General features: G+C 34.5%; 1 protein-coding gene across 4 annotated transcripts in view; it reads left to right on the top strand.

Moving 5' to 3' along the window:
• Positions 1 to 19: 19 nt before the first annotated feature.
• LOC121431457 (syntaxin-7-like) overlaps positions 20 to 14,217 on the top strand; it is a 37,752-nt gene continuing 23,554 nt past the window's right edge. For 3 of the 4 annotated variants that reach the window (XM_041629038.1, XM_041629037.1, XM_041629040.1), the window contains exons 1-3: positions 20 to 106; positions 4,313 to 4,449; positions 7,294 to 7,377. In XM_041629038.1, coding sequence (XP_041484972.1) covers positions 4,380 to 4,449; positions 7,294 to 7,377 — 154 coding nt within the window. In that variant the 5' untranslated portion in view covers positions 20 to 106; positions 4,313 to 4,379. The remainder of the gene's footprint in view (positions 107 to 4,312; positions 4,450 to 7,293; positions 7,378 to 14,217) is intronic. The other variant, XM_041629039.1, reaches the window with a different exon arrangement.

The following is a 14,217-nucleotide window of genomic DNA, read 5'->3' as shown; positions in this document are numbered from 1 at the left end:
AAACGTACCAGCTGTACGTAAAAAATACAATTCATCTCTATGGTGGATCGACGTGGGGCGTGAACGTCTGCTCTGGGATACTATAAATTATTGCTGAACAAAAACTGTAAGTGAACAGATTTATTTTCAATTTCATGTTAATACTCTCAGGATTCACTTTAACATGAAAATGGCGATCATTGAAGTTTGAGTGGATACGGTATGCCCAGATTATCGTAAGAAGCCATTCAAGAGTTGTGACAAAATCAGATTCAGACTCAGAGCTCAGCTGCCTGGTTTAGACCCTACCGGTAGTCCCTACAACACCATTCTCGAAGCCTGGCGATGTAGCTCCTGTGGAATTCGAGGGCACTCGAGAACAGAATCGTGATTATGACATATTCATTTGCGTGTCAAGGAAATCACACACAGTAAAAATAATGGTGACCAGTGTCAATGGGGATCAGGTTGTTCTTCGATCGCAGTCATGTTTTGCAATTACAGCTGAATGAGCTGAGGCAGTGAGGGCTTACCTTTAACTTAGATCTAGCCTAGCTTTATCAGAATCCAATGACTTGAATTGATTAGAATAGATCTAGGCTAGGCCTACTTTAAATTATAATTGGTGGGCCCCAAGTCTGCACACCAACAATTTAAGTTAAGATTTAACATGAATATTGAATTTCGTTTTATTTCACAAAATATTTTGGTTAATAGTGTTCCTTTATTAATAATATAAAGAGTAATTTTAATAAGTAACAAATTTCTTATTAAAAAATGAAAGAAAATATAAGATTTTCTTGAAAGAACTAGTTGGGGCAGTCATTTTCAGATAAAAAAAAAATGGTACCCCATGTTTGCGCACTCATTCAGTTCACTTTGCACACGATTCAGGGATTTTGATGACAAAGGCTGCATTTTGGATATTTCAGGCTTCACATGAAATGCCCTGATTCATTAATTTTCCACCATTTTGAGTCGGATCTTTTTATGAATACCTGTGTATATGTATTGCATGTGTAAAGTTCGTGCTCGTTGCGTATCTTCTAGAATCGCGCAGATACGCGGGTGCGCAGACTCAGGAGACCGTGCAGACATGGGGGAACTGATCATTATAGTCAAATACAGATTGTGTTGTGTGTGATTGTGACTGATGCATGATTGATGCCTCGTTCTAAAATTTTAAAAATACAAATTTACATGGGCCTGTGTGAGCGATACGTAGGAACATCCTACATTATTACATGTACATCATGTCTAACGAGATACTAAGTATTCACCAGAGTGCTCTAAAACTTGAATTTTGGGCATATTTTTGTGTACGCCCTCTATTGGTGGAAAGTAATATGGCAAGACAAATTGTAGTTTTTCAATCTCTATTTTTAATTAAGAAAAAATAATTTAAAGAATCAAATTTACTTAAGAGCCAAATTATATGATGAATAGCTCTAATGGAACCTGACAGTGTCAAAAAATCAAGCATTTATCCCAAAGAAAAAGAGAAAATAAGCCAAACATTGCCAACCTTATTTCACCACACAGGGAGGAGTAACAGAGAACAAGGTTACACTGTATAACCTTGTTCATAGAATGAGTGCATCATCACCTGAATCTATTTCGGAATGACGACTTTTCATAAAATCATGTATTTCAATAAATGGAGATCAAAAAATAAAAATGTGTGCGATTGGAAGAAAAATTGTGTTTCTTAAAAAATCATTGGTTGCCCGATTCGGGCTACTAAAACTAAAGCATTTTTTAATAAGGGTTGCCTGAGGTGAATTTCTGGTGGCTCCGGGCCACTGCTACAATGTTGAAAAAAAAGACAAACAAAAATTTGATCAAATTCGTACAAGGAATAACTAAGTTATGCCATTTAAAGTTTTGCATTTTCCGGTGAAACAGTTCTACTTAACTACATGTAGGCATGTCTTCGGGAATATTCAATGAGGAAATTGAGGATGTAATATCCCCAGTTGTTCTTTTGCATTTTATTATATAAAATTAGGTGTATTCAACATTTATCCTCCAAGAACTAAAACAATTAGAATGACAACTGATTTGCATTAGATATACTGCAACTTATTTCATTGTGAGACATATCCACTTTTGAAATAATGAAACATGATTTCATGCAATAACATTGGAGAAAGGAATGTGGGAATGTGACATCAGCCCACCTAGTGAATATTCATGATAACATGCATTCAGTGTCTTACAAGAATACATCAATGCAAAATGAAAAGATGAATTCTATTGAAACTCCACAATTCATAGGTTGGCCATCATAATATTTAATGAATTATATGAAAGAGGAGAGTGTACATGTAGCTAGACCTGCCAAACAGTATGTTTTTGGCATATTTAGTACGTTATTGCAACCAAAATACTGTGCCACAGTAAGTTTTTCTTTTATATATATTTTATATTTTTTTTTTTTTACAAAATCGTAATTCATTGAGAAAAATCATCTCTATAAAACTTACACAAATATGGTTATTAGATCAATGTAATTTCAGGTATTTTTTTTCGTTTGCAAGAGCAGTGCGCATTTTAGTTAGCATGCAGCTTGAGCACCGCGATGAGCGAGTGCGCCACATATTTTATTATGAAATACACTTTTTAGGGGAAAAAATACACTTTTTTTATCACAGAATACGATTTTTCATTCCCAGAGGTGGTTTGTTTTGCACCTACATGTAGTTTAAAATTGTGAGATCGTCACACGAATGATTTTATGAAATGGAATTATGCATATTTTCAGACCTTACTGTGATTATTGAAGCAGACATGTAGCATGCAACGCTTCATTGATGACTTATTTTCTATTTTTCCAAGAGATTAGATGATAATTGATATACTTTAATTTTGTAGCGATACATGTAACTGCTATTGCCTCATTAACTTTTGTAAATGGGTGTAATTAGATTCATTTTTCATATTTCATTTTTAAATGCCGGTATATATTTTCGCATCAAAGATTGATATGATATCATAAAAAAGCAATTATAATCTATTTTATTTTGCAAAATTTTAACTTTAATTCATTGGAATTGTTATAAAGAATCATTTGCGAGATAGTAAAAAGAAAAAACAACTCTTGTTCATCCTCGGACTCAAACCCGTGCCTGCATGACTGAATGAGATACAAGTCTGACACCTTACCCATTGAGCAACATTATTTCCCTTAGACACGCATCTCAATTTCTCAAATCCAATTTGTAAGTCAAATACGGGCATGATCCCGGCATCTGATAGGAATATGAAGGCAGCACGTACGAAAGCTTAGAATCTCAGCTCTAACAAATGAAAGCCTAAGGAAACCTGACAACCAACATTATATGGCTCACGCAATAGAGGAATGTAGAATCCAGTTTTGAGAAAAAGTCATCATCCATACAAAAGAGATAACACACAAAATGAGTAAAAATGACATGCCTCTATTAAAAAATTGCCATTTTTCAGGATGATCTGTCTTCAACAGTTTAAAGAGAAATTCCAGTAGTTGCAGTAAACACTGATTTCATGAGAAAGTCTGTGAAACAAGGCTTAATTGTCAGTATATCATCGAGGATCTAGATCTGGTACAGTTACATTAACTGAACTTTGTGCATCTTGAAATCTACGCTGAAAAATGTTCACACCGAAGATCCCCAACACAGATAAGCGCACGTGGGACAATGTATAATTATACCCGAATCCTGTGCTTATTTGCTGATTTCTCAGCAATTACATAATTTATTCCAGAATCCTTTGGCACATGCGTTTTATTTATACAAACAGACACTTTGGTGGTCATTTCATTGGATTCTGTACGAACTCATTTTGATATCGTTACCAAAACTAGCATTTACCTTTAATGTATTCATTATAAACAGTGAAAATAAAATGAGGTAGCAGATGATGCCAGTCACATACTTTAATTTTCATTGATTTGATGATAGTGGATGATCTTAGACATATCATGACAAAGTATGATAATGTTTTCCATGAGAAATCAATAACAAGTTTAATACATTGGTGGAAGAAATATAGTGTGTGTCATGATTTTCCTCATTGCATACATGTACATGTAACTATGCAATTAAGAAATCCGTACATCACATCAAACTTTCTTATGACTTAATACACTGTATGTATTGTACATGTATACATTTTTTCTGTAATGACTTTAATATTTTATAATTACTTTCAATTAATCAAGCCACTGGATTTTGTCAAGCAGAAAAATGCAGTGTTACATAAACTGTATACATACTGTATACGTATACAAGTTGTAGCAGGGTTTTTCATAATTTTTTTTCACAACTTATTATTTTTTCTCCTTATTCAGATTTCAGCTGTAAATAAGGATTAAAAGAGGAAGAGGAGAGGCTGTGCTGAGAGGAAGCAATACAATCATGTCTTTCGGGAAGGGTGACTTTGGCGACGGCGGGTCGAATAACAGTTTCTCCACATACCACGGTAGCGGTAAATTTTTGAATTTTAACCCATTCAGTCTTACACAACCTTTGCCTTGCTGTGTTTGGTGTATTTGGTGTTTGAACTTTTCCTCTGGTGTCAGGTATTTGCATGTCAATATTCTTCACATTTTTTTCCTTTTAAAGGAATGGTCCAGGCTGGGGATATTTACTAGATTTCAATAAATATAGTAAAATTCACAGTGCAAAATGCTGAAAATTTAATCAAAATCGTAAAATAACAAAGTTATTGAATTTCAAAGGCTGCATTATTCCACTGAAACAGTTCTAGGCATGTATTTTTATTAGGTGGGCTGATGATGTCATATCTCTACTTGTTCTTTGGTTTATTAAATGAAATTAGGTTTATTCAAATTTTTTCTACCAAGAACTACAATTGGATTGACAACTGTTTAAAGTGCATTATCTATTGCCACAACTTATTTCATCATAATGGAGACACATCATTTACACATGTATGAAAATATGAAACAATCATGATTTCATGTAATAACAAATAGAAAAAGGAAAGTGGGGATTAGATGTCAGCCCACCTAATGAATATTCATGATGATGTGCATATACATGTAACTGTTTTCGCAAAATATTGAAAGAATTTAAAATTCAATAACCTCCTTTTTTTGTTATCCGATTTTTATAAAATTGTCAGCATTTTGCTCTGTGAATTTTACCCTATTTACTAAAATATTAATATTTTCAGCCCGCACCATCCCTTTAATGCCAAGAATTGCTATGATGCATTTTCTTTCGTACATTTCTACATGTACCTGGGGGTTTGCAGGGGGTTGATTTGAAAGCAATGTACATGTACATGTATGTTTGCATGTTAAAGTGTACCGTGTACAATATTCACTATTCCAGGGAGGGGGACACCATTGGGGGATGGGACTGGGCACCACTTCTATTCCCTCACTATGATTTTTTTTTATAATAGTATAAATAATTGGGGAGAAAAAAATGAGAAGAAGAAAGTCCTGAGAAAAAAATGAGAGGTCTGGGCTGTGTATTCATTATGAAAGTTGAGATCACTATTACATTCTGTAGGTCACGTCCCCCCCCCCCCCTTTCAAAGTATCCTGGCACAGCCTTTGGGTGTGACATGTATCTTGGTATCTCCCCCCCCCCCCCATTCTCTCTGGCTGTCTCTCTCATTCTACAATCTACATGTAGAGAACATTATTGAAATTTCTGTTGCTTGTAGCATATACAGGTAGGCCTATACATGTGTACAGTGTATGTACATGTAATAGTGTACAAACAATAGTTTTGCATGAAAACAATATCTTGTTTGAGCAAACTGAAAGAAAAGTAAACAATTTGGTAATTCTATGTAAATATGATACTGATAAAGCACAAACATCAAAGGAATTCCCCAGTCATTCAGTGACATACATGTACATCAATTATTGAATAGAGTCCTCTCGGAATGACCATGACTCATCACTGTTTTGATTACAAATCAATTCATTTGATGACGAAATACACGTGTAAACTCTATAATGATAGAATTACCTCATACCCATGCACTTGTTGTATCAATATTAATCATTGTTTGATGACAATACCTCTCCCAGTGTGTGAATTTCAATTTTCACCTTGGGTGAATAAGGTTAGTTGTTGGAGTAAATTCCCCATATGCATGCTTCTCATTTGTTGAATATCAAGTTGTGCTTAAAGAGTTGCAATAAATTGTTTTTTCTGCATACCTTTACATGTACATCCCACTTGACTTGTTTTCAGTGTACATGTATATATGTAAGCTTAGTGTCCTCTATATATGTTCTTCTACAAACAGACACATACATGTACACGTATTTATCTATGTACATGTATCTACACCTACTTACAATACATGTATGACTGTATGTACACTGTACATGTATAGAAAAACAAAATTTACACAAGTATACATGTGTGTATGTCTAGATCAAATTACTGTTATGTGGATATTTTCATTTCATTAGTATCACTAGAAAACAGTGTAGCCAATGGAATTGATACAGCCATGAACTTTGACTTTTTTTGTCAAGTACATGTACATGTACATGTATGTAGTAATCCATACAGTATACATGAACATTCCATGACTACATGATACTCTGGTACATGTACATGTACCAGTATTTTTATGTTTCTACTCACAAAGTTGTTTGGATGAATTCTTTGGACTATTAATAAAAAGTATTTCAAAATGCATCCATAGGCATCGCGCTGTGCACTGTACCATTTGCAGTGATTTTGGAAGATTTATGGTCCAGCTCTAAAACGGGGACAAAATATTCCCATGTAAAAAAAATTAAGATTCGAGGGCCAACACACCCCCTCTGGGATCACCACCATGCACTGTACGTTTACACCCGAAGAAAAGAAAGAGTTGCAATCGTAATTTGGTTTTAATTTGTACACGTACTCTACATCGTCCTTGAAAGTGATATCACTGACTTTAACATGAACCCTTTTGTTATTACCGTAGTTTATTTAAATATGAAATATAATGATTTTTTTAGGGGGATGGTTTGTCATGATTTATTTTATTAAATTGCAATACAAAATTTGAACAATGCAATTTCAGCATTTTTTCTTCATCTGTACAGACATAGGCACTTGCTCAATATTGCATGAGTCATTCGTAAACATGATCCATCAAATTTGTCAAATGAATGCAATACAGTACACGTGTATGTACACTTTATAAATATACATTGTATGTACTGGTAGGCCTATTTTATTTGGATTTGAATTTCACGTTGTAGTGAATATTTGTATAAATTTGCTCTGTATATTATTTTGTTTCTTTTTTCTTTTCATTTTTTTTGTATTTATGTACGTGTAGCTGGCAAAGGATCTGGATCCACTTCAGATTTCAATCGTCTTTCGCAGGGTATTGCTGGAAATGTGCACAAAATCACACAAAATGGTAAGTTAGTTTGGTTTACATTCCTTACAATGAATGCTGATTTTGATTTATTTCATTCTACATTTTTTATTCATAATTTGTATATTCATACATAAATAGAGTTTTCATCCGTTCTCAGTACACCTGTATACTGTAGTTTCAACCAAATTGACTCAAAAGCATTCATATGTGACAGACAGATACTGTAATATAAATGTAGGATTCATTCAGTGTGCATGTATTGAAGTCAGGCGTAGATCTACATGTTTTGTGTGGTTTTTGTCTCACCTGCATAGCAGAGTGAGACTATAGGCGCCGCTTTTCCGACGGCGACGGCAGCGGCGTCAACATCAAATCTTAACCTGAGGTTAAGTTTTTGAAATGACATCATAACTTAGAAAGTATATGGACCTAGTTCATGAAACTTGGCCATAAGGTTAATCAAGTATTACTGAACATCCTATTAGAGTTTCATGTCACATGACCAAGGTCAAAGGTCATTTAGGGTCAATGAACTTAGACCATGTTGGAGGAATCAACATCAAAATCTTAACCTGAGGTTAAGTTTTTGAAATGACGTCATAACTTAGAAAGTATATGGACCTAGTTCATGAAACTTGGACATAAGGTCAATCAAGTATCACTGAACATCCTGCATGAGTTTTATGTCACATGACCAAGGTCAAAGGTCATTTAGGGTCAATGAACTTTGGCCGAATTGGGGGTATCTGTTGAATTCCCATCATAACTTTGAAAGTTTATGGATCTGATTCATGAAACTTGGACATAATAGTAATCAAGCATCACTTAACATTTTGTGCAAGTTTCAGGTCTCATGATTAAGGTCATTTAGGGTCAATGAACTTTGGCCGAATTGGGGGTATCTGTTGAATTACCATCATAACTTTGAAAGTTTATGGATCTGATTCATGAAACTTGGACATTAGAGTAATCAAGTATCACTGAACATCCTGTGCGCATTTCAGGTCACATGACCAAGGTCAAAGGTCAATGAACATTGGCCGAATTGGGTGTACTGTTGAATTACCATCATAACTTTGAAAGTTTATTGGTCTAGTTCATGAAACTTGTACATAAGAGTAATCAAGTATCACTGCCCTTATAAAAAAAATTGAATGGTATACCATTGACTACCATTTATCATACACCATTGATATACCATTGGAATACCATTCGCACAGCACCCACCATACACCAATGGTATACCATTCAAGCCTCAATGGTATACCATTCAAACTAATTTAAATAATTCGGACGTTACTATTACCATATTCATGAGCACCATTTACCATTCATATACCATTGATCAAACACCATTCACCATTGATCTACCATATGGCCACTATAGACAGGTTTACCATTGACCACCATTCACCATTCAGCCACCATTCACTGGCCTACCATTTACCATTCAGCCACCATTCACTGGACACCATTGGCCTACCAATTACCTTACACCATTCACCATACACCATTCGCCTACCATTCAACATACACCATTCGTGTACCATTCACCATTCGGTCCCATTCACCATCCGCGTACCATTCATCATACACCATTCGCCGTACACCATTCATGTACCATTCACTGCTCACCATACACCATTCAACTACCATTCGCGTACCATTCACGTACCATTCAAAGTACACCATTCGTGTACCATTCACCACTCACCATACACCATTCAACTACCATTCGTCGTACACCACACACCGTTCACCATTGATTGACCATTCATTTTACACCATTCTACCATACACCGTATACCATTGACCTACCATTTACAGTACACCATTGGCCTACCATACATGTACACCATTGGCCTACCATACATGTACACCATTGAACGACTATTCACCGTACACCATAGGCTTACCATACACCATTGGCTTACCATACAACGCACACCATTGACCTACCATTTACCATACAACACTGTCATACACACTATACTATTAGTCAACCATTCAAATAACACCATTGGTCATACACGAAAGACCACAAGTGTAAATTCAATGGTAGACCAATGGTTTACACTTAATGGTAGACAGTAGAACAACGATGTGCAATGTATAGTAGGCCAATAAAGTACAGTGAATGGTAGACCAATGGTGAACAGCATATCTCTGGGGTTAGTGGTAGGCTTTATAATGGAATAAGTATACACAAGAAAAAAAATGAAAACAGTTACTTATTTCAAGAACGTCAATAAAATGTTTTTACTATAAGAAGTTTAAGTACAGCATAAATGGCACAGAGTATTCACAAGTATAGACTTTATAATTAAAGCACATAAGTTATTAATATATATGACTTAGCTACTCGTTGATATCTATACTCTCAATCTTATCTAAAAAATAAACATGCCTCAAGACAGAGTTTGATTGAAAAACAGAACAAATGAAGACTAACATTTCCAAGAATAAACCTGTTCTCTCATATTGCTTTTTACATGGATTGAGTACTTGGCAAAACCACTGTTCTGCATACAAACCTGATACTTGTAATACAATAAACTCGATGTTAAATCTGTTGTGTGTAATTGATTTCAACGACATTAATAAACATTTTTTTACTAATAAGTTCAAGTACAAAAGAGTATTGACAGGTATGGCATAAAAGCACCATATTATGAATACATGTGACTGTGCGACTCCACAAGAGGTCAATGATTGCACTCCACATAAATATTATGTTAATCTTCCTATAAACATTTACATGTAAGACAGAGTTTGGACAACAAACTAATGAACACCAAATTTCGAAGATTAAAATCAAAATGTGTGATAGCCTTCACATGGCAAAATGAATAAAGAGTGCCACACCTAGAAGAAATGAAATATCCCCAAAAGGGGGGAAAATAGTACTCCCAAATTGGTCTCTTTTTTCTTTTCACCTAAAAAGATATATGAATGGCATGTTTCTACATAGAATTGTTAAAAGGTATTACCCGCCTAAAGTAAGTATCCAGAATCCCGGATAACTTTCCTGTAGAAACAGACGCGATGCGGTTTATTGATAAATTGCATCGCGCAAAATACGGTTTCTCATAACCATCTCTCTGAGAGGTGCTTATTGCCATGTTAATCAGTTTTACTTTTCTGTAAAAACACGGGGCAAAATAGCATACGTGTCTGGCTTAAGTGCTTGAACCAAGAAATGCGATTTCACAGTATACATATATTCTGGCCATTTTTTATCTCGCCAGCTGATCGCGAAAAATGTGTACCTGCTACAATGAGTGAGATCTACCATGAATTTTGAAAATTTTCCTAACGAGATGCAATTTTTGACATACCAAAATGCAATGTGAGGTTATAGGTTGAATTTTCCGATTTCCGCCGTATTTGCGACGCTAAATGCAAATTAATGAGATTATTAGGTCTGTAGAAACAGGTTGGTTTAAGAATGATAAGGTTATTCGAGTCCGGAAAAGATAAACCGTTTTTAATGATTTACTGTAGAAACACGCCAATAGTTTATCATAAATACAATAATGATACATTAAGAAATAAATAATATATCACAAACAGAAAGAAAATATAATGAAAATAGGGAAACAAAATTATTCAATTTGGAACACTAAAAAACAGAAGAAAAATAGAGACCATTTTTGCAAAATATATAGAAAATGATATATACAAGATACCCACTTATTTCTTTTCTATTTTTGTTGTGTTGAATCAAATGAATAACTGAACTATGTGTGAGAAATAATATGATTATTATTGTCTTACACAGTAAATCAGTAGTCAATCGTAATTTTTTACAACCGAGCTTGGACAAAATTTAAATTCATATAATACAAAAAATATATAAATTGTGATCTTGTATATTCATGAGGACTTGCAGAGAACAGTTTACCAAAAAATAACAACTTTAATTCGTCAAAACTTCGTTATTCCTCAACAAATTTTGATGAAATTTTCAGTGTTTTTTGTTTGTCTGATGTACACTTTGAATTATATCACATAGCTTTCAGTCTCGAGTACCTCTAGCCCTTCAATTAAATTGGTTGGACGACCGGTTACATTTTACATATAACATAGTTATAAGGAGAATGAAGGGGACCATAGAAAGAAAGCATGAGAAAAGGGGAGATTTTGGTAGAGAATGAATCAGAAAAGGATCATGCTAAAAATTTCATTAAAATCTGATAACAAAGTTATTGAATTTGAAATTTAACAACATTTTGGTAAAAAATTAACCCAATGTACACATGATCGTCAGGAATATTTGTTAGGCTTATTGTATAAAATGAAATAATTATTTCATATTTTCATACATGTGTGTATGATATGTCCCAAGTATCATATCATTATTTCCAGCAATGCATATCTTCACATTAAAGGTCAAGTCCACCACAGAAAAGGTTTTTGTGAATCAACAGAGAAAATCAGGCAAGCATCATGCAAAATATTTCATCAAAATCGGATGCAAAATAAGAAAGTTATGACATTTTGAAATTTCGCCTATTTTTCACAAAATAGTTATATACACAATTTACCCACATGCATATGAGGGAATCGATGATGTCCCTCACTTTTTGTTTTGGTTTTCATTGTTTGAATTGTACAATATTTCAATTTTTACAGATTTGACAATAAAAAAATAAAAATAAAACTTTATTTCATTGGACAATGAGAAAATTATAATATTTCATATTTAAAAAACAAAGAAAAGTGAATGAGTGATGTCATCAGTTCCCTCATTTGCATACCGACTTGGATGTGCATGTAACTATTAAGTGAAATTGAGCGAAACTTAAAAATGTCATACCTTTCTTATTTTTCATCCGATTTTTATGTTTGATCTTTCTCTTTTTAATCAAATCAACTTTTTTGTTAGGGTGGACATGTCTTTGAAATAAATTTTCACTCCATTTTTTATAGTTCTCGGAGGACAAAATGTAAATTAGCGCGACTTCTTGTAATAAAATACAAAAGAACAAGTCGGGATATGACATCAGCTGGTTTATAACGTCGTAGTCTAGTGGTTCTTTCTCTCACCTTTCAAACAGGGTCGTGAATTTGAGTCCTAGCCATGGTGTGTTTTCCTTCAGCCCGAAATTCATCCACACTGTGCATCACTAGACCCATATGAAGTGAATGGGTACCCGGCAGGATTAATTCCTTGAAGCTGCAATAAGAAATATTGGATGAAAACAATGCAAAGGACAGTATATTAGCTAAGGGTTCAAAATATGAATGCTTGTCGTGTGTGTAAGCTTTCTTTAGAAGTTCATATATTTTTTATATATCGAGAAATTTGCAGTATAATCTACCATTCAATTGAATGATACCAATTAACAAATATCAACAAAACATTTTGTAAAATATAAATAAATTTATGTTTAACCATAGATGGGTAGACAATAACCTATTATCTAATGGGAGGTTGCCCCAATGATGACAAATACCACAACAAATGAATACCTGGGGAAAGTGTCCACCCTTCCCCCCTCAGCCAACATACTGATTTTTTTTCTGGTGGGGGGGTGTCACAAAAGACGTGTGCTCCTCTAAATAGGGATGACATTTGTCCTTTCTCAGGATTTTTTACCATTCCTGACAAGGTTTTTTTTTCACCTATGCCACTGCAGGAATACAATCTGTTTTATCTCATGAAACTCTGCAATTTTTTCTACTGAAGAAAATTCTTACACACCTACCTTTCATAAACTCCAAATGTTTCATGTACACGGCACGTTTTCTGTGTTCAACACCCGTCGTGTCATTCCCAGATAAGGCTGGACCATCTAACTTATCATCCAGTGTATCCGTCGTCCAAACTTTGAAAATGAAATAAAATCAATTTGAGTGTTGTAAAATCTGCATGTATGTGCAGATACAAACAAAAATAGAATACTAATATAGTAATAGAAAAAGAATGATCTTAGAACTTTAATGTCAAAGATATTTTTCATGAATCTCTGATTACCAGCCCAGAATTCAGGATAAAAATAAGGAAATGTGATAGTATTCAGCGTAGTTCAGACAAGGCTGTATTATAACTGTGCATGCTTTATTCTAGTAATAGCTATGTCATCTGAAATCAAATTTCTAGAGCAGCAATTTTCAAGAGGGTAATCGATGACATAAATTCAATTTTTCTGGTATTGAAAATCGCAGAAGCAGATCCAAGTGGGCACATTTGACCTGTGCCCCCACCTTGAGAGCAATAGTTGATGTGTTTGATAAAAATGTGGCTTTCTTACACAAGTGTTCTCCCCCCCCCCCCCTTCGAAAGTTACAGCAAATATTTATATTAAAAATATTGTCTCATACAAGAGGATCTCCTTTTTGGTTTGCTTGTTATTTAAAGTTTCCTTGGGAAAATGTGCCCCACTACCCCCTTTGAGAAATCATGGATCCGTTCATGGACAATCATATGCCAGTGGATGAACTCCAGACGTTTTTTAGGCAAGTTTTGATCAGTAAATAAATAAAAACAGATAAAATGTGATCACAGGACAAACTTAACTTTAAAAGAGGATAAAATTTACTTTAAAAATTGATATGCCTAGCCCCATGAAAGGATCTAAGAATACCCTCCGGCACTAATGCAGTTTCACACCAGCCAACTCACAGTGAACAATTGTGTACAACGGATAGCGGAGCGTGAACGTAGCGGTCGTGTACATTTTTGCTTATTACATGACGTCATCCAGCCACTGCCGAGAACCAATTTATGAATGAAAATATAGTAAGCATGCGCAGTGCAAGCCTTTTGTTTCCCCACACAGAATTCCACCAAAACAAGTGTGCAATTCCCTATCACCTCGTACCAAAATCGACCTAGAATTTCAATTTTCCTATATTTTATATGAATTATGAAAG

This window comes from Lytechinus variegatus, chromosome 17 (assembly GCF_018143015.1).
Source record: "Lytechinus variegatus isolate NC3 chromosome 17, Lvar_3.0, whole genome shotgun sequence".
NCBI lineage: Eukaryota > Metazoa > Echinodermata > Echinoidea > Temnopleuroida > Toxopneustidae > Lytechinus > Lytechinus variegatus.
The sequence above is the reverse complement of the archived record's forward strand: the minus strand, read 5'-3'. Positions and strand labels throughout refer to the sequence as shown.